The sequence below is a fragment of the Mobula hypostoma genome, chromosome 7 (genome assembly GCF_963921235.1).
Source record: "Mobula hypostoma chromosome 7, sMobHyp1.1, whole genome shotgun sequence".
NCBI lineage: Eukaryota > Metazoa > Chordata > Chondrichthyes > Myliobatiformes > Myliobatidae > Mobula > Mobula hypostoma.
Genome location: NC_086103.1, coordinates 167,319,693 through 167,344,207, shown reverse-complemented (window position 1 = coordinate 167,344,207; position 24,515 = coordinate 167,319,693). Strand labels below are relative to the sequence as shown.

At 39.2% G+C, this 24,515-nt stretch overlaps 1 protein-coding gene across 1 annotated transcript in view; it reads left to right on the top strand.

Moving 5' to 3' along the window:
- Nucleotides 1-24,515, top strand: part of oca2 (oculocutaneous albinism II) — a 498,511-nt gene that overhangs the window by 422,845 nt on the left and 51,151 nt on the right. Inside the window, exon 22 of the mRNA XM_063052933.1 lies at nucleotides 10,280-10,373. Coding sequence (XP_062909003.1) covers nucleotides 10,280-10,373 — 94 coding nt within the window. The remainder of the gene's footprint in view (nucleotides 1-10,279; nucleotides 10,374-24,515) is intronic.

Genomic DNA, 24,515 nt, shown 5'->3' with positions numbered 1-24,515 from the left:
CACCCTAGCTCTGGTTTTGGAGGCTTCTCAGTGTAAGTCCAGGAAGCTGCAGGAGGCAGTCAGGCATCCCATTGCAGCTGCTTCACTGGACCTGACTGATTTTAACCAGCTCACTTTCCAATAATGGCTGCAGGATTTAGTGTGGGGTGTCTGAAAGTGATTGGGAGGGGGAGCAAGTGATTGGGAGTAAGATCAGCTGTCATGGATCCACTGTAGATTTAGGGTATAAGTGTCACTTATAACTGTAGAAGTGTCACTTTAGCTAATTTGCTCAAATTTGGAGTGGAGCTTTAACTAATCATCTCCTCAATTCAACAGACTGAGATGGTTTCTAGGTGTCGCTGTGGAAGATATTAGGGCAGAAAGGTGCTCCTTATTACTTCTTGGTTTTGTATTTAGATAAACATTTGCCATAAATGGATAAGGTTTACATCTTGGCATCTTTCATCAGAGTCATAAACACAGTAGTGCTCAAAAGTCTTAGGCACATATACATAGCTCAGGTGCCTACGACTTTTGAGCACTACTGTATTTATGACTCTGATGAAAGATGCCAAGATGTAAACCTTATCCATTTACAGCAAATGTTTATCTAAATGTTTATCTAATCTGACAGGAGCAAAGGATGTTGGGAATGTCGAGAGTGGAGCACTACGGAAGATGTGTGGCATGCATTACTAAACGACAATAAAAGGGGACTGTGTGTGCTAATAATCATAATCATAATCAGAGACGGGGTGCCAAGGATGGGGACTGTCATGGGTGCAGACACTCCCAGCACTGAGACACTGGGCAAGGTTGTTTGATTCCAAACAATTGGTTCTATATTGTTACTGAATGTCTCTCTGATGCTTCTCATTCCCTCTCCTCCTTTTCCCAAGAATTCCCCTCTCCCTGCCCCCTTCCCACTCTCAGTCCACAACAGAGACCCACATCGGTATCAGATTTATTATCACTCACATATGTCATGACATTTTTTTTTGCCACAGCAGTACAGTGCAACACATAAAATTACTACGGTACTATGCAAAAGTCTTAAGCTCCCTAGCTATACATATGTGCCTAAGACTTTTGCACAGTACTGTATAAATTTGTTTTTAGTCCACCTTCAGTTGCTCGATCAAAAATTATGAACGGTATAAGGAAAGGCCGTGCCAGCCTTCTAATCTTCTAATCTACCCTGCCATTTAATCTCATGGCAGATCCACTCTCCCATTCATATTCAGAATCAGAAACAGGTTTATTACCACTGATGTATGTCATGAAATCCGTTGTTTTGTGGCAACAATACAGATGAATACATAAATATTTAGTTTCAAATTCAGATTTATTGATCACGTGTACATCAAAATGTGCAGTAAAATGCATCATTTGCATTAACAACCAAGAGAGCCTGGTGTGGCCTGCAAGTGTTGCTACTTATTCAGGCGTCAGATACAAAATAATAAATTACAATAAGATATATATAAAATAAATAAGTGATACAGAAAGAGAGCAAAAATAGTGAGGTAGTGTTAATGGGGATTTCCACATGCCCTCCAGTTCAGCTTCACAATAAGAAAAATTTGTCGATCTTAGTCTTGAATGTACTTTAAAATGAAGAGTCCATAGCATTAATTGTGGCCAGACGTTGCAAAGAGTAACAGCTATCTGTGTGAAGAAAAATGTTCTTGTCACAGTTTCAATGGCCAATCCCTTATACCAAGATAAAGTCCTTTGAGTTCTAGAATTTTCACTCTCTCAGTATTTTTTTTCGTTTCTACATAAAAGAATACAGAGTACAAGAAAGTATATGTAAAGGTCAAAAAAAAACAACTGCAAATTACATTATATCTGTTCATAATAACAATCTCATTACCCCGTATTCATGTAGGTTAGTCAAAGTTAAATTGAAATATATTAACTTATTACAAAAAAAAATCTAACCCCTACCAAGACCAAAACTGTTTATTAAGGAGAAAAAAAGGTAAAATACCTTCTCGTATAATAAAAATTAATAATAGCCGACATCTAAATTTAAACAACAAATTGAGGGTTTTGAGGGTTTTGAAAATAATTCAGAAAGGGTCCCCACAATGTTTGAAAGTCTTGACGAGATTCAGAAATTGAACAACGAATCTTCTCTAAATCTAGGCATGACATAATGTTTCATAACCATTGAGCGTGAGTAGGAGGCGAAACATCTTTCCATTTACACAAAAGCGCCCTCCTAGCTGTAAGAGAGCTAAAGGCCAAAATATGTAAATCAGATGTCTTCAGCTTAGAAAGATCGATAGATAGACTTTATTGATCCGGAGGGAAATTGGGTTTCGTTACAGCCGCACCAACCAAGAATAGGGAATAAATATAGCAATATAAAAACTACAAACAATCAAACAATAAAATGCAAACTATGCCAGATGGAAAATAGTCCAGGGACCAGTCTATTGACTCAGGGTGTCTGACCCTCCACGGAAGGAGCTGCAAGTTCGATGGCCATGGGCAGGAACGACCTCCCGTGCCACCCAGTGTTGTATCTCAGTGGAATATGGCCGAAGTCCAACAGTAAAAAGTTCAATATCCAGGCTACAAACACGTTCCTCGATCGTAATATGACCCGGATTGCACCATCTGTTGTTAACCAGAACAGTAAGCACCCAACTCCTTTACGCTTACCGCTCTCAGTGCACTTCCGGTCAGCCCGAACGGTCTGGAAGCCGTCCATGGAAAAGTTTTGATCGGGTATGTCCTCGTGCAGCCCCATTTCAGTGAAACACATAACACTGCACTCCCGAAATGTTCTCTGACGCCTGGCTAGCGCCGTGAACTCGTCCATTTTATTACCCACTGAACTCCTCTTCTCCATAAGTCTCTGTTGTCTCGACCCGGTCCTCTTTCCTCGACTTATGATCTCCCTCTGCATCCTCTGTGTGTTTTCCTTCAGATTTCAGCGGGAGTGTCCGCCGCTCTGCTCGTTAAACCGGCCGGCATAAGCGCAAGCAGCTGGTCCCTGGAATAAACAATGCGACCATGCTTCTGTCTCGCTAATGTGACGTGTTGGAATGTAACTATTTCCAGCGCTAAAAACCCAAATAAAACTCTCTCTACCAGCACGTTAGAGAGGGTGCAGCTTCGACGTGTTACTGTGAAAAAAAAATACAAAAAATAACGTAAGTTAAATGTAAGAAGAAAAAAGTAAGAATACTGATCGGAAGCTTGATATCTTGTCCTGCCTGCAACAATACTGAATAGGGCCATCAGAGGATTAGGCTTAAAATTGACTTTGAAAAGTAAAGAGAGCGTTTGAAAAACTTCCTTCCAATATTTTTCAAGACATGGACGTCCAAAACATATGAATTAATGAAGATTCTGTATTATTACATCTGTCACAGTAGGGAGATATATTCGAATAAGAACGAGATAGCTTGTAGAGTCCTATGGACTCTATGTACCACCTTAAATTGTATGAAGGAATGGCGAGCACATAGCAATGAAGTATTAACCAGTTTAAAAATTTCATTCCAAGTTTCCTCAGATGTTAATGTCTGTAAATCTTGTTCCCGGAGATTCTTAATTTTGTCTAAAGGAACATTCCTCATCTCCAGTAACATACCATAAATATTAGATATTGAACCATTATAAAAAGGTGTCAAGTTAAAAATTACATCTAGTAAGTTCTTATCTGAGCTTATAGGAAATGTGCATAATTGAGATCTTGGAAAGTCTCTGATTTATAGATTTCTAAAAAATTGAGTTTTGGATAGGCTATATTTCGCTGACAATTGCTCAAATGAAAAAAGATTTCCTCCAACAAACAGGTTCCAGAAACATTTAATACCCAGCCTGTCCCATTCTTTAAAAACTAAGTCAGTCATGGAGGGTTTAAAAAAATTAGAATAAATGGGACGAGAAAGGGAAAATCTCAACAAACCAAAATGTTTTCTAAATTGTATCCAGATCCTCAGAGTATGTTTAAGTATTAAATTATCAGTTAGTTTACTTACAAATAAAAGAAGTAAGGGTCCAAGAAGAGAAATAATAGAAAATTTATTAACAGAATTAGCTTCTAAAGAAACCCATACCAGTCTACACGATTAATATAAGACTTTTTAGGTTTTTGAAGATGAACTTTATTTAAACGAGGATGTTTATTTTTCCATATATAGGAGGATAAAATAGATTCAGGAGAGTCAAAAAAGGATTTAGGATTAAAAACTGGTAAAGCCTGAAAAAGATACATAAATTTAGGTAGATTATTCATTTCAATAGAATTAATTCGTCCAATCAATGACATTGAAACAGGTGACCAATTTAATAATATCTTTTCTACATGGTTCAGTAAAATAAGAAAGTTTTCTTTAAACAGGTGTTTGTAATTCTTAGTGATTGTTACATCCAAATAAGTAAATTGAATCCTTACAATTTTAAAAGGGAGATTAGGATTAATTGAAACCAAATTATTGAAATGAAATAATTCACTCTTATGTAGGTTCAATTTATATCCTGAAAACTGGCTAAAACGGGAGAGTAAAGAAAGTACGCAAGGTAGCGGGGTCTCAACATTAGAGATAAAAAGCAATATATCATCAGTGTAAAGTGAGATTTTGTGGGTGATACCTCTCAAAGTACCACAGGTATCATTAAATTCTTGAAAAGCAATGGCAAGAGGTTCTAAAGCTAAGTCAAAAAGCAAAGGACTTAACGGACAGCCTTGTCTAGTTCTGTGGTGAAGTTTAAATGGTTTGGAATTTTGACAATTAGTAAGAACCCAAGCAGAAGGAGATAAATAAAGTAATTTCATCCATTGAATAAAATCTGGGCCAAAATTAAATTTTTCTAAGGTTTTAAATAAATAATTCCATTCAACCCCATTGAAGGCCTTCTCAGCTTTTAAGGATATCACACATTCTGATATCTCCTGAGAAGGAGAGTAAATAACATGGCATATATTAAAATGGGAATGTCGGTTTTTAATAAATCCAGTCTGATCATCAGAAATAATAGAAGGTAAAATATTTTCAATCTTACAAGCCAGAATTTTAGAAAGAATTTTAGTATCTACATAAAGTAATGAAATCGGCCTATATGAAGAGCATTCAGTTGGATCCTTGTTCTTTTTTAGGATAAGCTTCATAAAAAGATTGAGGTAAACTACCCAATTTGAAAGAATCCAAAAAGTCTAAGTGTAACTCCAGTATAAATAATGAAGAAAAAGCCTTATAAAATTCTCCAGAAAATCCATCTGGACACGGAGCCTTCCCCGAGTGTTATGAACATATAGCCTTGGCGATTTCCTCATAAGAAATGGGTTGATTCATCTGTTTTCAATTATCTGCAGGAAGTGCAGGGATATTTAACTGATCTGGAAAATTATTCATTACAGTATTATCTTTAGGGGAATCAGAACTATAAAGTTTAGAATAGAATTCTCTAAAGGTATCATTTATTTTAGAGTAATCAGTGTCCTATCACTATTAGTTTTGCAAATTTCTTTAATTTGTTGTTTAACTACAGAAGTTTTTAATTGGTTGGCCAATACTTTGCCTGATTTATCTCCGTGAATGTAAATTTGAGCTTTATCTTTAAGAAATTGAGTTTCAATTGGATATGTTAACAGAAGATCATATTTAGTTTTAACTTCAACATGTCCTTTATATAAAACAGGATCTGGAGCTATAGAATATTTTTGATCTAATTGTTTTAATTGATTGGCTAATTCACTTCTTTCTTTATTAGCTTTATTCTTAACACTCACAGTATAGGAAATAATTTGTCCTCTAAGGTAGGCCTTGAAAGTATCCCATACAATAAGATTAGAAGTCTCTTCCTTTTTATTCTTCAAAAAAACAAAATAATATGCTTCTCTAGAAATTTTGAAAATTCCTTATCAGATAACAAAGTTGTGTTAAAATACCATAATCTGTTGGTTTGAAGAAGACCAGGGAGTTTTAAAGGATTTAAAAAAAAATCTGTTTGTCAGATTGGAGGCCGGTGTTTAGTGGTGTGCCTCAGGGATCTGTACTGGGTCCAATGTTGTTTGTCATATATAGTAATGATCTGGATGATGGGGTGATAAATTGGATTAGTAAGTATGCAGATGATACTAAGATAGGGGGAGTTGTGGATAATGAAGTAGGTTTTCAGTGCTTGCAGAGAGATTTAGGCCAGTTAGAAGAGTAGGCTGAAAGATGGCAGATGGAGTTTAATGCTGATAAATGTGAGGTGTTACATTTTGGTAGGACTAATTAAAATAGGACATACATGGTAAATGGTAGGGCATTGAAGAATGCAGTAGAATAGAGGGATCTAGGAATAATGGTGCATAGTTCCCTGAAGATGGAATCTCATGTGGATAGGGTGGTGAAGAAAGCTTTGGTATGCTGGCCTTTATAAATCAGAACATTGAGTATAAGAGTTGGGATGTAATGTTGAAATTGTACTAGGCATTAGTAAGGCCAAATTTGGAGTATTGTGTACAGTTCTGGTCACCGAATTATAGGAAAGATGTCAACAAAATAGAGAGAGTACGGAGAAGATTTACTAGAATGTTACCTGGGTTTCATCTCCTAAGTTACAGCGAAAGGTTGAACAAGTTAGGTCTTTATTCTTTGGAGCGTAGAGGTTGAGGGGGGACTTGATAGAGGTAATTAAATTTATGAGGGAGATAGATAGAGTTGACGTGGATAGGCTTTTTCCATTGAGAGTGGAGGAGATTCAAACAAGAGGACATGAGTTGAGAGTTAAAGGGCAAAAGTTGAGGGGTAACATGAGGGGGAGCTTCTTTACTCAGAGAGTGGTAGCTGTGTGGAACGAGCTTCCAGCAGAAGTGGTTGAGGCAGGTTCGATGTTGTCATTTAAAGTTAAATTGGATAGCTACATGGACAGGAAAGGAATGGAGGGTTATGGGCTGAGTGCAGGTCGGTGGGACTAGGTGAGAGTAAGAGTTCGGCACAGACTAGAAGGGCCGAGATGGCTTGTTTCCGTGCTGTAATTGTTATATGTTATATGGTTATAAGATAAAAATATGGGAGCGTGATCTGAAACAGCAACCTCTTTATATTCACAGAAACAAACTGATGAAATCATTTGACTATCGATAAAAAAAATAATCAATCCTGGAATATGTGTGATGGACATGGGAAAAAAACGAATACTCTCTATCTAAAGGATATAAAAAATGCCAAACATCAACTATACCACACTTCAATAAAAAGGATTGAATAAACAAAGCTGATTTATTAAGAGACGCTGGTTTAGAAGATGATCAGTCTAAAACTGGGTCTAGCCAACAGTTAAAATCTCCTCCCATCACCAAAGAATAAAGATTCAGATCTGGTAAAAATGAAAAAAAGTGTTCAAAGAATCCTGGGTCATCTGCATTTGGGGCATACATATTGGCAAATACTATTAATTTATTATCTAGTTTTCCTGAAACTATAACAAAACATCCATTAGTATCAGACACTACTTTATGTTGGATAAAGGAAAGTGTATTATCTATAAGAATCGAAAATCCTCTAGATTTGGCCTGAAAAGAAGAGTGAAAACAAAGTCCATTCCAATGGCTAAAAAAACATAGATTTTCACATTTGCGTATGTGAGTTTCTTGTAAAAAAAAATAGGGACCTTAAATTTCTTAATGTAAGCAAAAATCTTACTACGTTTAACAGGGTGATTTAACCATTTTGTGTTAAACCTAAGTAAGTTCATAGTTTGGTCCATTTTTAATATTATTTAAAGGAAGGGTTAAAATGTAAGTTAAAAACCAAGCCATAAACCTTGAGAAATGGTAACGAAGCAACAAGTTGACTAAAAATTCAAACAGCTTCTGGGGGAAAAAACCATAACCCCATCCACCTCCCAAAGAAAGAAAACCGACCAATAGAAAGTCAGCATCTACAAACTACGGACCCCCCCCCCAAAAAAAACCTGGTGATCGCTCCAATTAGTTTCAAGGTTATTTATATTCCAACTGAGACTAAACAATACCCAAACAAGAGATTCAGCTCTCGTATATCAAAAATACAGTATTAAAAATACGAAAGGAAATTAGTTACAAAGGTTTACCAAAAGTAAAAGATGCAATTATTCATACAGCTAGGCATTGAACATTAATCTTATATCTTCATGGAAAAACAGACTAAGCAATTAGCATTCAAATTTAAAAAATCTTTGTGCTTCAGCTTTCAAATGAAACCATTCGAAGGATCCATACTTAATGAGCTTCTCAGTCAAACTGGGTAGCCAAGGGATGGATTAAAACTCTTGTTAAAAAAAATTTCAACAGAGCTTGTTTAAACTTAGCACATTCCTGAATAACCTCAGGCGAATAATCTTTGAGAATCTTAATATTCCACCCTATAACCAATCCTGCCCCTTTGACAGGATTTGCGAATTAAAAGTTTCTCATTTAATCTTGTGTCTTCATATAAGGAGAAACTAAACAGCTAGCCTTTGGATTTAACCTTTGGATTTTGAAAACTTTTGTGCTTCAACAGTCGAGCGGAACCATTCAAAAGAACCATTTCTAAATGTGATTCTGAGTCGGGCTGGGTAGTGAAGGGAAGGCTTGAAACCCATATTAAGAAGCTTGGACATAACTTCTTTGAACTTAACACATTCCTGCATAACCTCAGGTGAATAATCTTCAACAATTCTAGTCTTGCGACCATTATGGTCAATCATGCCTCTTCGATGAGATTTGTGAATGAAGAGTTCCTTTGTTTTAAATTCCTGAAATCAGATTATTACTGATCTTGGTCTCTGAGCATTAGGAGGTCTAAGTTCAGGAGATCTGTGAACTCGATCGATCATAGGCACAGACATCAAAATCTCTGGAAATAATTCTTGCAAAAAATTTGCAAAAAACTCCATAGGATGGTTACCTTTGATTAATTCTTCGAGACCCAGAACTCATAGGTTGTTCCTTCTAGTTCTATTTCCTTGGTCGATAATCTTCTGTCGTAACTTTTCATTGGATTTCGATTGCTTTTCACAAAGCTTCTGCAATTCATCCACTTCCCTTTCCAGAGCCAACAAATTTTCCTCATTATTTTTAATACGTTTATTGTGTTCATTAAGAGTTTGTTGAATAGAGTCCAATTCATCATTTGTTTAAATTCAGTGCTGAATTGTTGAAACTTCTCAGAGGCTTCTTGTGTATAACTTTGCAGCAATTCCATAATAGAATCCAAAGAGGCAGGAAAATCATCCTTTATAGTACCTCTGGCATTCCTTCTAGCCATAAAGAAAGAATATTACACTTAAAAAAAAAGTTTCAAGACAGGTTGGAAATAGTAAGGTAATTAAAGTTGGAGCAACGGCAGATTGCTGTACTCCATCAGCCACCACCAGGAAATCTCAATTCTAGAATCTTCAGCTTGAGCTTCAAAGTCCAAAGTTAGTTTATTATCAAAGTACATATATCACACCATATACTATTCTGAGATTCGTTTCCTCATAGGCATTCACGGGAACAAAGAAATACAATGAAATCGATAATAAAATTACACACAAAGACTGACAAACAACTAACTAATAAAAGAAAAAAATCAGTGCAAAACCAAAGAAAATAGTAATAATAATAAATAACTAAATAAACAAATAATACTGAGAATGCGAGTTGTAGAGTCCTTGAAAGTTAGTTTAAGGCTGTGGAATCAGTTGAGAGTTGAGGTGAGAGAAGTTATCCAACACAGATTCAGGACCATGTTGGATGAGGAGTAATGATTGTTCCTCAACTTGATGGAGGCTCCTGTACCTCTTTCCTCATGGCAACCATGAGAAGGGAGCATAGTCTGGACGGTGGGGGTCTTTGATAATAGATGTTGCTTTCTTATGGCAGTGCTCCCTGCAAATGTGCTCTGTGGTGGGGAGTGCTTCCCCTGTGATAGACTGGGCTGGGTCCTCTACTTTTCATAAGCTTTACTGTTCTTGGGCATTGGTGATTCCATACCAGGCGGCCATGCATCTGGTCAGGATACTCTCCAATCCATGTCTATAGGAGATTGTCAGTGTTGTAGATGACATGCCAAATCTGCGCAAACTTCTACGAAAATAGAGGCACTGATATATTCAGCATTTCCCAGCCAATACCACTCAGAATTGCCTTTGTCCCTGAGTTGAAACTGTTTGCTTTTGGCTTCGGAATGAAGATCCAGAATGTAAAAAGTGATTATTGATATTTCACTTGTTGTTTAATTTTGGCTTCTGGGTGAAGATTCAGAAAGTATGAAATGGTTATTGATATTCCATTTATTGTCTCCTTTGAGCTTCAGATGATTTTTCTTCTTACTTTCAGGCAACGGCACACTGATTGGAGCTTCGGCCAATGTGGTGTGTGCTGGGATAGCCGAGCAACATGGCTATGGCTTCTCCTTCATGGCATTTTTCAGGTAAATTTTGCTTTGTCAAAATGAAAAAAAAAACAGCAATAGTGTACTGACTTACTTAGCTTCTTTCCAACTGTGATAAGACTGCTGAACGGATCCTGGCCCGGATCTGGGCCATACCCTCCAAATATCCGGACCTGCCTCTCGGCTTTTTTTGCACTACCCTACTTTCCATTTTTCTATTTTCTATTTATGATTTATAATTTAAATTTTTAATATTTACTATTGATTTGTAATCCAGGGAGCGGGAAGCGCAGAATCAAATATCGCTATGATGATTGTATGTTCTAGTATCAATTGTTTGGCGACAATAAAGTATAAAGTATGCACATCACCCTTACCCAACAGCAGCTCCCCAGATTCCTCTGTCCTGGGTCAATTTCAAATTGGCCCCATGTGGAATCCATCTTCCTCTCCCAGGGATGAGGTCTTTGGAACTTCTGTAGTTCTGGGTTTTTACGGGATGCTGTCGCTAGCCTTGTGCCCAACCCCCGTCCTTTTGCAGCCAGGCTTGTGAACGTCCATGGCAGGGTCAATAATTTACTGAACAAGCACATAATCAATTCTGATAGTGGAGAGAGGTGATGCATTACAGCATGAAGAATAAAGAGGTTTGAATGTTTTAAACATACCCAATGACTCGGCCTCCACAGCCATCTGTGACAATGAATTCCACAGATTCACCACCCTCTAGAATAATAAATTCCTTCTAATCTCTGTCCTCAAGAGTCTTTCCTCCATTCTGAGGCTGTGCCCTCTGGTCCTAGACTCCCCCACTATAGGAAACATCCTCTCCATATGCACTTGTCACGAACCCCGTGACGGGTTAAAGAACCAGCAGAAATGGAAAACACTTTGGAGTCCAGTATTGCTATTAACTAATAATATTTATTAGTAACTACATAATACAGTAATATAAACTCAGATATATCAAACAGGTTAGCAATGATTGTACATATATAAGTGTGGAAATATATGAAAACCAAGCTTCTTCGAGTCTAGGGGTAAATAGATAGTCCTACAGAGATGAGTAAAGTTCAGTTCAGTTCATGGTATTGAGTTGAGTAGTGATGGAGAGAGAGAGAGAGAGAGAGAGAGAGAGAGAGAGAGATTTGAGTCTTCAGGTGAGCTGACGCCATCGATCTTCCCATTGTCCTCCAAAATTCTTTAGAAGTCACCGACTGTGACCACAAAAAAGGGGACCATTCTTCTGTGGTAGAATTATCAACCCAGGCGAGGATTGTACACATGAATAACTCCCCACCGGTCACACCCTTTTCACACTGCGAGAGCCACTGATTGATCCTCCCAATCGATCCTCCAAAACCCACCTTTCTGTAGGCACAACAAAGCTCATTCAGTGTCCAAAACCATGCGTCTGCAGGTCTAACAATTGACCTTCTATTTATCTCACTGTGCTGAACACCAGCCGTCCATCAAGCAGCTCCCCCCTTCTCTCGTTGTAAGAACTTGGAAGCTGCCAGTGTCCTTGCAGAAAGTATAAACAAACTGTGAGCAGTCTTCGCCTCTCTCTCTCTTAATAACAAGGTGTTTGTGTTGTACACCTCTCTCTCTCTTTTTAAAGGTATAGTCCATAAAAAATATGACCCCTAGGGTATATAACACACTCTATCTAAAGCTTTAAATATTCTATAGGTTTCAATAAGATCCCCCTCATTATGAGATCCCCCTACAGAGAGTAATTGAGTTGAACATTATGTATAGGTTTAAGGGAAAACTGGATAAGTAAACCACAGAGAAAAGAATAAAAGACAGTCCTTCCAGGTGAGGCGACACTTCACCTGTGAGTTGACTGGGGTGATATACTGCGTCCGGTGCTCCCGATGCGGCCTTCTATATATTTGCGAGAACTAGCGCAGACTGGGAGACCGTTTTGCTGAACACCTACGCTCTGTCCGCCAGAGAAAGCAGGATCTCCCAATGGCCACACATTTTAATTCCACATCACATTCCCATTCTGATATGTTTATCCACGGCCTCCTCTACTGTCAAGATGAAGCCACACTCAGGTTGGAGAAACAACACCTTATATTCCATCTGGGTAGCCTCCAACCTGATGGCATGAACACTGACTTCTCTAACTTCCGTTAATGCCCCTCCTCCCCCTCGTACCTCATCCGTTATTTATTTATTTTTTATATATATAAATATATATTCTTTTCCTCTCTCTCCTTTTTCTCCCTCTGTCCCTCTCACTATACCCCTTGCCCATCCTCTGGGCTTCACCCCTCCCCCTTTCTTTCTCCCTAGGCCTCGTGTCTCATGATCCTCTCATATCCCTTTTGCCAATCAACTGTCCAGCACTTGGCTCCATCCCTCCCCCTCCTGTCTTCTCCTATCATTTTGGATCTCCACCTCCCCCTCCCACTTTCAAATCTCTTACTAGCTCTTCTTTCAGTTAGTCCTGACAAAGGATCTCGGCCCGAAACATTGACTGGACCTCTTCCTATAGATGCTGCCTGGCCTGCTGCGTTCACCAGCAACTTTTATGTGTGTTGCTTAAAAGAATATTTTGATGGTGCTGGATGACAAGGGAAGAGAAAATGTTAGCGTTAGCACTGGAATACCCCAATTAGTCTGAACGACCTTTTGAATTGTATGTATTTTGTGCATTGTGTTATCAGAGACAGCTGCTTCAGGGTTTCTTTTCTTTTGCTAACACTATTACCTCTGCAGAAGCCTTCTGAGTTTGTTCCCTAATGGAAAAATAATTGCTTCTCCTTCCATGCAGAGCTCTCTAAAAGGACCACAAACTTTTTGTGGTTTGGAGGCTTGTGTGCCTCAATGACCTGGAGTACTATGTTGAACATGGAGTCAGGGCTTTATGCTTTAGCTCTTGATAAGGTCACCCATGCCTACCAGGTCTAAGGGTAGATCAGGACCACTGGTCCTCCAGGTTCGGGGGATCATCTCAGGGCATAAAACCCTGACTGGTCAAACAAAACTGTTATGGAAACAGTAAAGAAAAATCCTTCTACATATATGTGCGACGGTATTCCTGAGTCTCCACCCGGGATTTGCATGACAAACAGTAATGAAAACCGAGAGGAAGCTATTGGCATGATGAAGAAAATCCCAAGACCCAGAAAAATATTGGTTTGTGGAAGGGCGGAGTGAAAGCAGTAGACCAAAGACAACTTGGCGCCATACCATAGAGGCAGAAATGTCCACCCTGAACCACATGTGGGACATAATAGAGAAGATGGCCAAGGGCAGACAGAGATGGACGAGCTTCATTTTTGGTCTAAACGCTGGCAGGTGTAATGGGCAGCAAGTAAATAAGTTCCACGCAGAGCATTACTGAAAAAAGATTGTTTTTAATTTAAAAATAGACTTTATTCATAATAACAAATATAAATAAAGCAAGAAGCAGTGCAACACCCTTTTATATTAATGGCCGCTGCATTCAGTAATATGCTGCCCAACAGGCAGTAACTAACTAACTTCTGAGCGGTGTAAACTTGTAAAGAAAAGAAGATCACCAACATATCACCATTGGCACTCTCTTGGCTCTCTGAGGTGATATCCCTTTCATTGTTCGCGGAGCTGTATGTTCAATGTACTGTACGTATGACAAATAAAACTAATCTTTAAATCTGCAACCTTCTACCACACCCAAATCTGCCCCTCCATGACCAGTAACAGAAAGAGCTTATACTGTGGCCCTTCCCCACAGCGCCTTGTGTAAACTGTAGTCCTGTTGAGGCTAAAGGAGAATTGCAAAAGGATTCAGGGCCTTTTTCAGGTATAGAGAGAGTAGCGTAGTGGATCAAGCATGCATCCTTGAGATAATCCTGTGGTCTGTTAGCAAGGAGGAGTTGCCAATCTGCACTGACTGTGGTCTCCTGATGAGGAAGTTGAGGATCCAGTTGTTGAGGAAGGTACAGAGGCCCAGGTTTTGAAATTTATTGATTAACACTGAGCAGATTATGGTATTGAATGCCAATATGTAACAGCCTAATGAATGTTCTGTTGTTACCTAGAAGCTCCAAGGTAGAATGGAGAGCCAGTGAGGTTGCATCCTCTGTAGACCTGTTGCAACCATAGGCATATAGAGGCAGGTCCAGTCCTAGCTCAGACAGGAGTTAATTCTAGCCATAACCAAACTCACAAAGCACTTCATTATGGTAGGTGTGGGTGCTACGGCAGCATTCCCTGAATCCAGCAGCACACATTTCCAGCACTCATTTCAATGTGTCCTTCCTCATTTCTGGAAAAAGTGAGGGTTGGGATAATTGGAGCTCAGGGTATACACTCTGGCCACTTTATTAGATACGTCCTGAAACCAAATAAAATGGCCAATGAGGTCAATCATTCTGAGGTCAAAATCACTTAGATCACATTTCTTCCTCGTTCTAATGCTTTGCCTGAACAATAGCAGAACCTTTTGACCATGTCTGCATGCTTATATGTAATGAGTTGCTTCATGATCAGCTGATCAGATATTTGCATTAATGAGCTGGTGTGCAGGGTACCTAATAAAGTGGCCACTTTGTGTATAGTCAATGGCACAGTGGGCAGTGGCTTGGTTCACTGTGTTGGTAAAGTAGCAAAATGCCCCAAATGATTCCATTTTCCTTGCTCTTTCCCTTAATTGCACAGAGCCTGAAATGTACCAATTTGTATATTTGAAATCTTTTAGCATTTCAGTTAGCATATTGGATTTAGAAAGGTTTCCCTATCAGTGTATAACAAGGCAAATCAAATACTTCCTGTAGCAAAGTTATTAATATGCTTCGGTGGACCAGGAGCATTTGAATTATCAGTAGGTCAGGAACATTTCACTCAGGTCGTGACTGATTAATTCTCATATGTTATAAACAGAACCCCAAGCCATTTCAGATCTGTTACAAAAGCATTTAGCAAGACTGAGATGAAATTAATTAGTGTTTAGATTGTGTTAATTACCTTCTGAACTTCTGCCCTAGTACTAGGGCAGCACATAAAAATGCAACACAAAAGATAGATATGACTAAAGCAACAAGTATGTCCTGCCATTTTTTAATGGTTTCAAGATGTTCCAATGTAATTGACGACCAATATACACTCAATGGCCACTTTGTCAGATACACTGGTATGCCTGCTTGTTAATGCAATTATCTGATCAGCCAATCATGTTGCAGCAACTCAATGCATAAAGGCATGCAGACATGGTCAAGAAGTTCAGTTATTGTTCAGACCAAACATCAGAATGTGATCTAACTGACTTTCACCATGGAATGATTGTTGGTGTCATACAGGGTGGTTTGAGTACATATCTCTTGGGATTTTAACGCACAAAAGTCTCCAGAGTTTACAGAGAATGGTGTGAAAAACAAAAAAAAAATCCAATGAGCAGTAGTTCTGTGGGTGAAAGCACCTTGTTAATGAGAAAGGTCAGAGGAGAATGGCCAGACTGGTTCAAACTGACAAGAAGGTGACAGTAACTCAATTAACCACGCATTACAACAGTGGTGTGCAGAACAGCATCTCTGAACACACAACACGTCAGATCTTGAAGTAGATGGGCTACTGCAGCAGTAGACCATGAACATATGGAAATTCACTCTATGGCTACTTTACTGGGTATCTCCTGTACCTAATAACATGGCCATTGAATTTACTCAGTGTTAAAAAGCAATAAACCACTGGTGCTCAAAAGTGGAAATAAAACAGAAAATGCTCAGCAACCAGGCAGAATCTGTGGAGAGAGATTGAATGGTTCAACCCAATGACATTTTAAAAGACCATGTCAGTACTTACTTTTCCAGTGCAGCTATAAAGGCAAAAGTATTCACCAGTTTGTGCTCGGCAGGATCCCTCAAAGAACAAATAACATCATTGAAGATTAACAACAGGAATTCTGCAGATGCTGGAAATTCAAGCAACATACATCAAAGTTGCTGGTGAACGCAGCAGGCCAGGCAGCATCTATAGGAAGAGGCGCAGTCGACGTTTCAGGCCGAGACCCTTCGTCAGGACTCACGAAGGGTCTCGGCCTGAAACGTCGACTGCGCCTCTTCCTATAGATGCTGCCTGGCCTGCTGCGTTCACCAGCAACTTTGATGTATCATTGAAGATTAACAGCTTTGAAATAAAACCTTTTCAGGTTATGACAATCAGGGACTTGTGCTAATGTTATTTTGTGACTGTACATGATGGATCATAACTTGATGTGCTGTGTGTGACTCTATGTACTGTGCTTTGCTCCTTGAACCCAGACAGGCGATATTTCGGTTAGCTGCATGGCTGTGTGACAATAAACCTGAACTTGAAAATAGAAATTCTGATGAGAAGTCGATAATTTTATTTAATTTCTTGGAACACCAGTCTAACCTGCTGAATGCTTCCAAAATAGTTTGTTTTATTTCAGACTTACAGCTTTTGTAGTATTTTGTTTTTAGATACTGGCTGTGATGGAAGTCATTGAAGAATAAATCATTATTTTGGCAGCAGAAGGAAAATGGGGAATAAGTAGAAGATCAGCTTGGAGTTACTTTGTGTAAGAAAGAGGAGCAGAAATACGCTGTGTGAATATTCAGGCAGCGTTAGAACTGAAATTTGATGTTACCTCTGTTATACGTTATAACTGAAATTTGATGTTATAGAACATAGAACGTAGAAAAGTACAGCACAGTACAGGCCCTTCAGCCCACAATGTTGTGCCGACCCTCAAACCCTGCCTCCCATATAACCCCCCACCTTAAATTCCTCCACTCCCCACTCCCTTTGATTCTGAACAATCCCAGGTCTATGGGTTAGTGATTCTTCTGAGTCCTGATTGGTCCCAAAATGCTGACTGTTTATTCATTTCCCTTGGTGCTGCCTGACCTGCTGAGTTCCTCCAGCATTTTGTGTGTGTTGCTCCGGATTTCCAGCATCTGCAGAATCTCTTGTGTCAGCAATTTTATTGTTTCCGACACTGCTTTGCATAAACTATCTTCTGGTTTTATTCTGTGTTATTTGCAATTAGGATTTTGTTTTTAGTAACTTGCAGCTCGCTTCATCACAACCCTGTTGCAGGTCTCTGACCATTGGGGCAATGCTTCAGAAATCTCCTTCTATACACATCAAGAAATTTAATTGGATCACTATCACAAATTAAAAACTTGCCTCTTAAGTTTAATTATATTCCTAATTAACTTTCTTTCTACTCACAGCTGGCTTTGTCTTTACTAGAGTAGTTAAATGTATTCGCTGACCGAATGTGGGAAAGAATACCGCAAAATACAGAGTTTATTAATAAATGAGTCTTCAGAAGATTTTTTGCCACAGGCATTGTGAAATGTCATGAATAAAATGTGGGAGACTGAAAGCAAAAGATTATCCCTTTCATGTCTGAAATGTTAGCATGAATTAATTGGTAGAGCACTTACCCTTGAGTCAGAAGGTTTTAAGCTCAAATCCCACCCCAGTGACAAAAAATTCCCTGGTTGAAGTCTCACTTTTGTGGAGTTGTGCTAACTTTCATATAAAAGATGGCCTCACATGTTATGTCAAGTAGACAAAAATGATCCCATGGTATTTTTATTGCAAAGTACAAGAGAACCAATCTAAGACATCCATCATCAATTGATCTTTCCAAATAGATTGAGGTTGAAATCATATGACCATAAGGTATAGGAGCAGAGTTAGGCCATTCAGTCCATCGAGTCTGTTCCACCAGTCCATCATGTCTGATTTATCATCCCTCTCAACCCCATTCTCCTGCCTTCTCCCGGTAATCTTTGACACCTTGATTAATCAAGAAAATGTCAACCTTCACCTTGAATATACCCAATGACTTGGTGTGCATAGTCGTCTGTGCCAATTAATTCCACACATTCACCATCCTTTGGCTAAGAAACTTTTCCTCGTCTGTGTACTAAATGGACATTCCTCAATACCGATGCTGTACCCTCTGGTCCTAGACTCCCTCACTAAAGGAAACATCCTTTCCACATCCACTTTATCCAGTCCTTTTAATATTTGAAATGTTGTAATGAGATTCCCCTTCATTCTTCCAAACTCCAGCGACAGACCCAGAGCTATCAAAAGCTCCTCATATGTTAACACTTACATTCCTGGAATCATCCTTGTGAACCGCCTCTGGACCCTATCCAATGTCAGCACATCTAATTTTAGATAAAGACACCAAAACTGTTCACAATACTTCTTGTGAAGTTTGACCAATGCCTTATAAGGCCTAAGCTTCCTTCCTATTGTATTCTAGTTATCTTGAATGAACGCTAACATTGCAGTTACCTACCTTACCAATGACTCAACCTGCAAGTTAACATTCAGAGTATCCTGCATGAGGACTTCCAAGTCCCTTTGCACCTCTGATTTTTGAATTTTCCTCCCATTTAGAAAATAGTCCATACCATTATTCTTTCAACCAAAATGCATGACTTTCCTATATCATATTCCACTTGCCTCTTCTATGCTCATTTTTCCAATCTGTCTAATTACTTCTGCACTCCCTGCTTCCTCAGCACTATCTAATTCTATACCTGTCTTCAAATCATTTACAAACCTGGCTACAAAGCCATCAATTCCTTCGTCCAAATCACTGACATACAACGTAATAAGAAGCAGTCCCAACACCGAGCCCTGTGGCCCTCTGGTAGTCATCTGCAGCCAAGCAGAAAAGGCTCCCTTTATTCTACTCTGCCTCCTGCCAGTCTCTTGAATCTCCTACCCATGCCAGTACCTTTTCTCTTACACCATGGGCTCTTATCTTGTTAAGCAGCCTCATATGTGGCACTTTGTCAAAGGTCTTCTGAAAATCCAAATGAGCAACATCCACAGACTCTCTTTTGTCTATCCTGTCTGTTATTTCCTCAACAAATTCCAACAGGTTTGTCAGGCAAGAATTCCCCTTCAGAAATCATACTGACTATGGCCTATTTAATTACGTGTCACAAAGTACCCCAAAACCTCATCCTTAATAATGGACTCTAATATTTTTGCAACTACTGAAGGCTATCTGGCCTATAATTTTCTGATTCTGCCTCCCTCCCTTTTTAAAGAGTGGAATGACACTTGCAATTTTCGAGTCCTCAGGAACCATTCCAGAATGTAATGATTCTTGGTAGATAATTTCTAATTCCTCCACAATCTCTTCAGCTACCTCTTTCAGAACCCTGGGATGTAATCTATCTTGGCCAGGTGACTTATCAGCCCTCAGACTTTTAAGTTTTCCAAGTGCCTTCTCCTCAGTAATTGCAATGGCAGTCACTTCTGCCACTAAATAATTATTACGGTTCATCTGCCATTTCTTTAACCCCCAATACTACCTCTCCAGAATCAATTTCCAGTGGTTTGATATCTATTCTTGTCTCTCTAGTACTCTTTATTCACCTGAGAGAACTTTTTGTATTCTCTTTTATATTATTGGCCAGCTTACCTTCATATTCATATTTTCGCTCTTTATGGTTTTTTATTTGCCTTCTATTGTTTTTTAAAAGCCTCCCAATCTTCTACCTTCCCACTAATATTTTCCCTATTATATGCCCTCCCTTTTGCTTTTATGCTGTCTTTGACTTCCCTTGTCAGCCATGGTTGCCTCAGCCTTCCTTTAGAATACTTGTTCATCTTTGCGAATATCTTTTCTGCACCTTCTGAACTTCCTGCATGAGCATCAACTGTTCTGCTGTCATCGCTTCCAGCATCTCCTTCCAATCTACTTTGACCAGCTCCTCTCTCATACCTCTGTAATTCCCTTTAACTCATTGTAATTCTGATACACTGATTTTTATCTGCTCCTTCTCAAACTACAGGGTGAATTCTATCATGTTATGAAGACTAACTCCTAAGAACCATCAGGCTCTTAAAGTAAAGGGACTAAATTCACTCATCTTCATTAGCCCCATAATTGAAATGTTCCCACAACTAATGGTCTCACTTTCAAGGACTATTCATCTCATGTTCTTGATATTGATCCCTTATTTATCATTAATATTTCTTTCTCATTGTATTTGTACAGTTTCTGCCTTTTATACACTGGTTGAATGCCCAAGATGGTGAGGTTTTTTATTGATTCTATTATTGTTATTATTCTATTATGGATTTGTCAAATATGCCAACAAGAAAACTAATCTCGTGGTTTTATATGTTGACATGTATATACTTTGATTACACTGGACAACAAAGATTTTGCTTCCTGAATATCCTTAGGTGCATCTTATGAATTTTGGGTTACTGATCATGAAGATCACCATGAAATTTCCCGATCATGCACTATTTTTTAAATAAACTTATGTTTATTATTTCAATTCATAATTCAAGTCAATTAAAATGTTGGCTACAATGTAAGCTAGAAAGTTTCTTATCTTGTCCAGGCATGCTTGGGCATGCTTAGGCAGTGTGGCTGCTGCAAGGCAGGACAGGTTTTAGTAATAATTATTGGGTTCAGGACTGTAAGGATGGAATTTGCTATCACCAGGCACAAAACTTTCTATGAAGGATTTTGATATTTGAGACAGATGTTTCCCAGAATAACTATGCCAAGATTAAGGAAAGCACTTTTGTTGGTCCACAAATCAAACAGGTCATCAATGGCAGGCAATTTGAAGAATTTCTAGTGGGACCGGAGAAAATCACATGGACAGCACTCAAGGAAATTGTTGAGATTTTTCTCGGCACCTACAGAGCACCAAACTACATGCAGCTAGTTGAAAGCATGCTTCAAGCATATAAAACCATGAAATGCAATAGTCACTAAAGATTAATTTTCTGCATTCCCATTTAGACTTCTTCCCTTCAAATCTTGGTGTTGTTAGTGACGAGCATGGTGAAAGGTTTCACCAGGACATTGCGGTCATGGAGAAAAGATACCAGGGCAACTGGAATCCATCAGTGCTGGCAAATTATTGTTAGACACTTAAGCTAGAAGCCTCAGACACTGAATATAAATGAAAATCATTAACAAAATATTTTTAACTTAGTTGAACTATTTGCAAAGCATCAGCATTGTTATTCAATTAAACACACTATATTCAGTAAAAAGGTGGGCATGTGGCCAAGTGGCTAAGGCATTGGACTAGCGACCTGAAGGTCGTGAGTTTAAGCCCCAGCCGAGGCAACGTGTTGTGTTCTTGAGCAAGGCACTTAGTCACACATTGTTGTGTGACGACACTGGTGCCAAGCTGTTTTGGTCCTAATGCCCTTCCCTTGGATAACATCAGTGTAGTGGAGAGGGGAGACTTGCAGCATGGGCAGCTGCTGGTCTTCCATACAACCTTTACCAGGCCTGCGCCCTGGAGAGTGAAGACTTTCCAGGCGTAGATCCATGGTCTTGTAAGACTAACGGATGCCTTTACTTTATTCAATAAAAATTAATTTGTTGTTTCTCCCAATTCCTACGTGATACAAGTAGTCTGAAATTATATTTGTGTTCATCTTCAAGCAGTCTATCATAAACAAAAAAATTCTGAAGAAGCAACACTTTTGAAAAAATTTGTTGTCCAGTGTTATAAATTTACTTTGACTTGGACAAGGAACCTACATCTTCTATCCTATGTTACCCCTTTCCAAGGATTTGATTTCATTTTTTTACCAATAGAGCAACCCAACCCCTCTGCCCACCTACCTGTCCTTTTACAATGTGTATCTTTGGATATTAAGCTCCCAACTATGATCTTCTTTCAGCCAGTACTCAGAGATACCTACAACATTATACTGCCAATCTGTAACTACGCCATAAGATCATCTTCCTTTATTGCGTATACTGCGTGCATTCAAATATATGTATTCATCACCCTTTTGGATTTTGGCCCCCTGTTGCATTTTAACTCATCCATGACTGAAATTTTGCCCTGTCATCTGCCTGTACTTCCTCATGACCTCACTACACACTGCATCTAATTGTACATCAATTACTCCACCCTCAGCCCTATCACTCTGGTTCCCATCCCCCTACCAAATTGGTATAAAACCTTCCCAGAAGCGCTAGCAAATCTGCCTGCAAGGATATTGGTCCCCCTTGATTCGGGTATAACCTGTCCTTTTTGTACAGGTCACTTTTCCCGGAAAAGATCCTATTGATCCAGAAATCTGAAACACTGCCCCCTGCACCAATTCTTCCGCCACACGTCTATCTGCCTAATCATCCTATCCTTACTCTCAATGGCCCTAGACTGCACAGGCAGCAATCTAGAGATTACTATCCTGGAGGTCCTGTTTTTCAACTTTCTGCCTAAATCCCTATATTCCCTCTTCAGGGCCTCCTTTTTTATACCTATGTTGTTGGTACCAATATGTACCACAACTATGGTTGTTCACCCTCCCGTTTTAGAATGCCATGAACCTGATCTGAGATTTCCCTGACCCTGGCACTTGGAGGCAACATACCATCTGGGTGACTCTTTCACATCCACAGAATCTGCTCTCCGCTCCTCTAGTTGTGGAATCCCCTATCATGACTGTACTCCACTTCTCCCCCCTTCCCTTCTGAGCCACAGAGCCAGGCTCAGTGCCAGAAATCTGGTTGCTGCAGCTTCCCCCCAGGTAGATTGTCTCCCTCAACAGTATCCAAACCAATATAATTATTACTTAAATACTTCGAACCTCTGCCTATGCTTGACCAAACCTGTTCTTGCCTAATATTTTAGAGGCAAAGCCGGACCACTCTAACATTGGTGCACTCCTTGTCTTCTGGTCTTTAATATCTTTAATCTCACTCCAACAATGGCCACTCTGATCACACCTCCTTTCTTTCTGTCGGTTCTGTGCTGATTTCAGCCTGCAGGAAAAAAAAAGCTGAAAGCTCCCAAGTTCTTTTTTAATCCACGCTGAATCACCAGTGAATGACCTCTTCAGCTGATCTCAGGCTGCAAAACAATATTACTCATACACTTAGCTCATTATATCAGCTTAGTGTATCAGTAATGATGTACCTGTCTTTAGCTCCTCTTCTGATATTGATTTTTATTAACTTCAAATCAATTTTAGAAATGGCATTCAATGTGCACGTACTACAACATGTGTGCTTAGCACATGCAGCAGAAAATGTAATCTCTTGCCTTTGTCACTTGACTCTTTAACCTAGAACATAGAACAGAATAGCACATTGTCAAAGTTTGAGGTATATTTATTATCAAAATATGTATACTATATATAACCTAGAGATTTGAGATGTAGACTACTTTCTAAATGGAAAGAAAATTAAAAAATTTGAGATGCAAAGGGATTTGAGAATCCTTAGGCAGGATTCCTTGAAGGTTAATTTGCAGGTTGAGTTAGTGGAGAGGAAGGCAAATGCAATGTTAGCATTCAGTTCAAGAGGACTAGAATACAAAAGCAAGGATGTAATGTTGAGGGTTTAGAAGGCACCGGTGTGGCCTCACTTGGAGTGTTGTGTGCAGTTTTGAGCCCCTTATCTAAGAAAGGATGTGCTGACATTGGAGAGGTTTCAAAGGAATTTCATGAAAATGATTTCAGGATTGAAAGGCTTCTTCAGACATGATTTCAGGATTGAAAGGCATTTGAAGGCTCCGGGCCTATACTCACTGGAATTCAGAAGAATGGGAATGATCTCATTGAAACCTATCGAATGTTGAAAGGCCTCGGTAGAGTTTTTGCGGATAGGGTATTTCCTATGGTGTGGTAGTCTTAGACCAGAGGACACAGTCTCAGAATAGATGGACGTCCATTTAGAATGGAGATGAGGAGGAACTTTTCTACATAGAGAGTTGTGAATCTGTGGAATCTGCTTTTGTGGAGGCCAAGTAATTGGTTATATTGATGTCAGGGCTGCGTAAAAAGAGGTACCTTTTAATCAGGAGGGCAATAGAGGTTTCAATGGCAGAATTCACTGCAATTTCACTGAATTGAGGAGTGACCAGTCAGCAAGTGGGTTTCATTAGAAGGGTGATTAAAACTAATTCAAGTGGAACGGCCATTATTTTGGAGTGTGCCAGTGTTTATAATGGTTTTGGTTCATCAAGCTTAGGCGAGATCAGGTTTGGGAGAGGTAAATTGTCTTCTAAGTTTCTCTCTCTGTCCTTATTTCTTCATTCCTCATCCGGTAGGGCATAGGAGATTATTGACAATGGCTCCAGGGGCAATGTGTGGTATGTGGGAAGTCTGGGAGACCTTCAGTATCCCAGATAAACTCATCTGTTACCAGGTGCACTGAATCGCAGCTCCTGAGAGAATGTATTA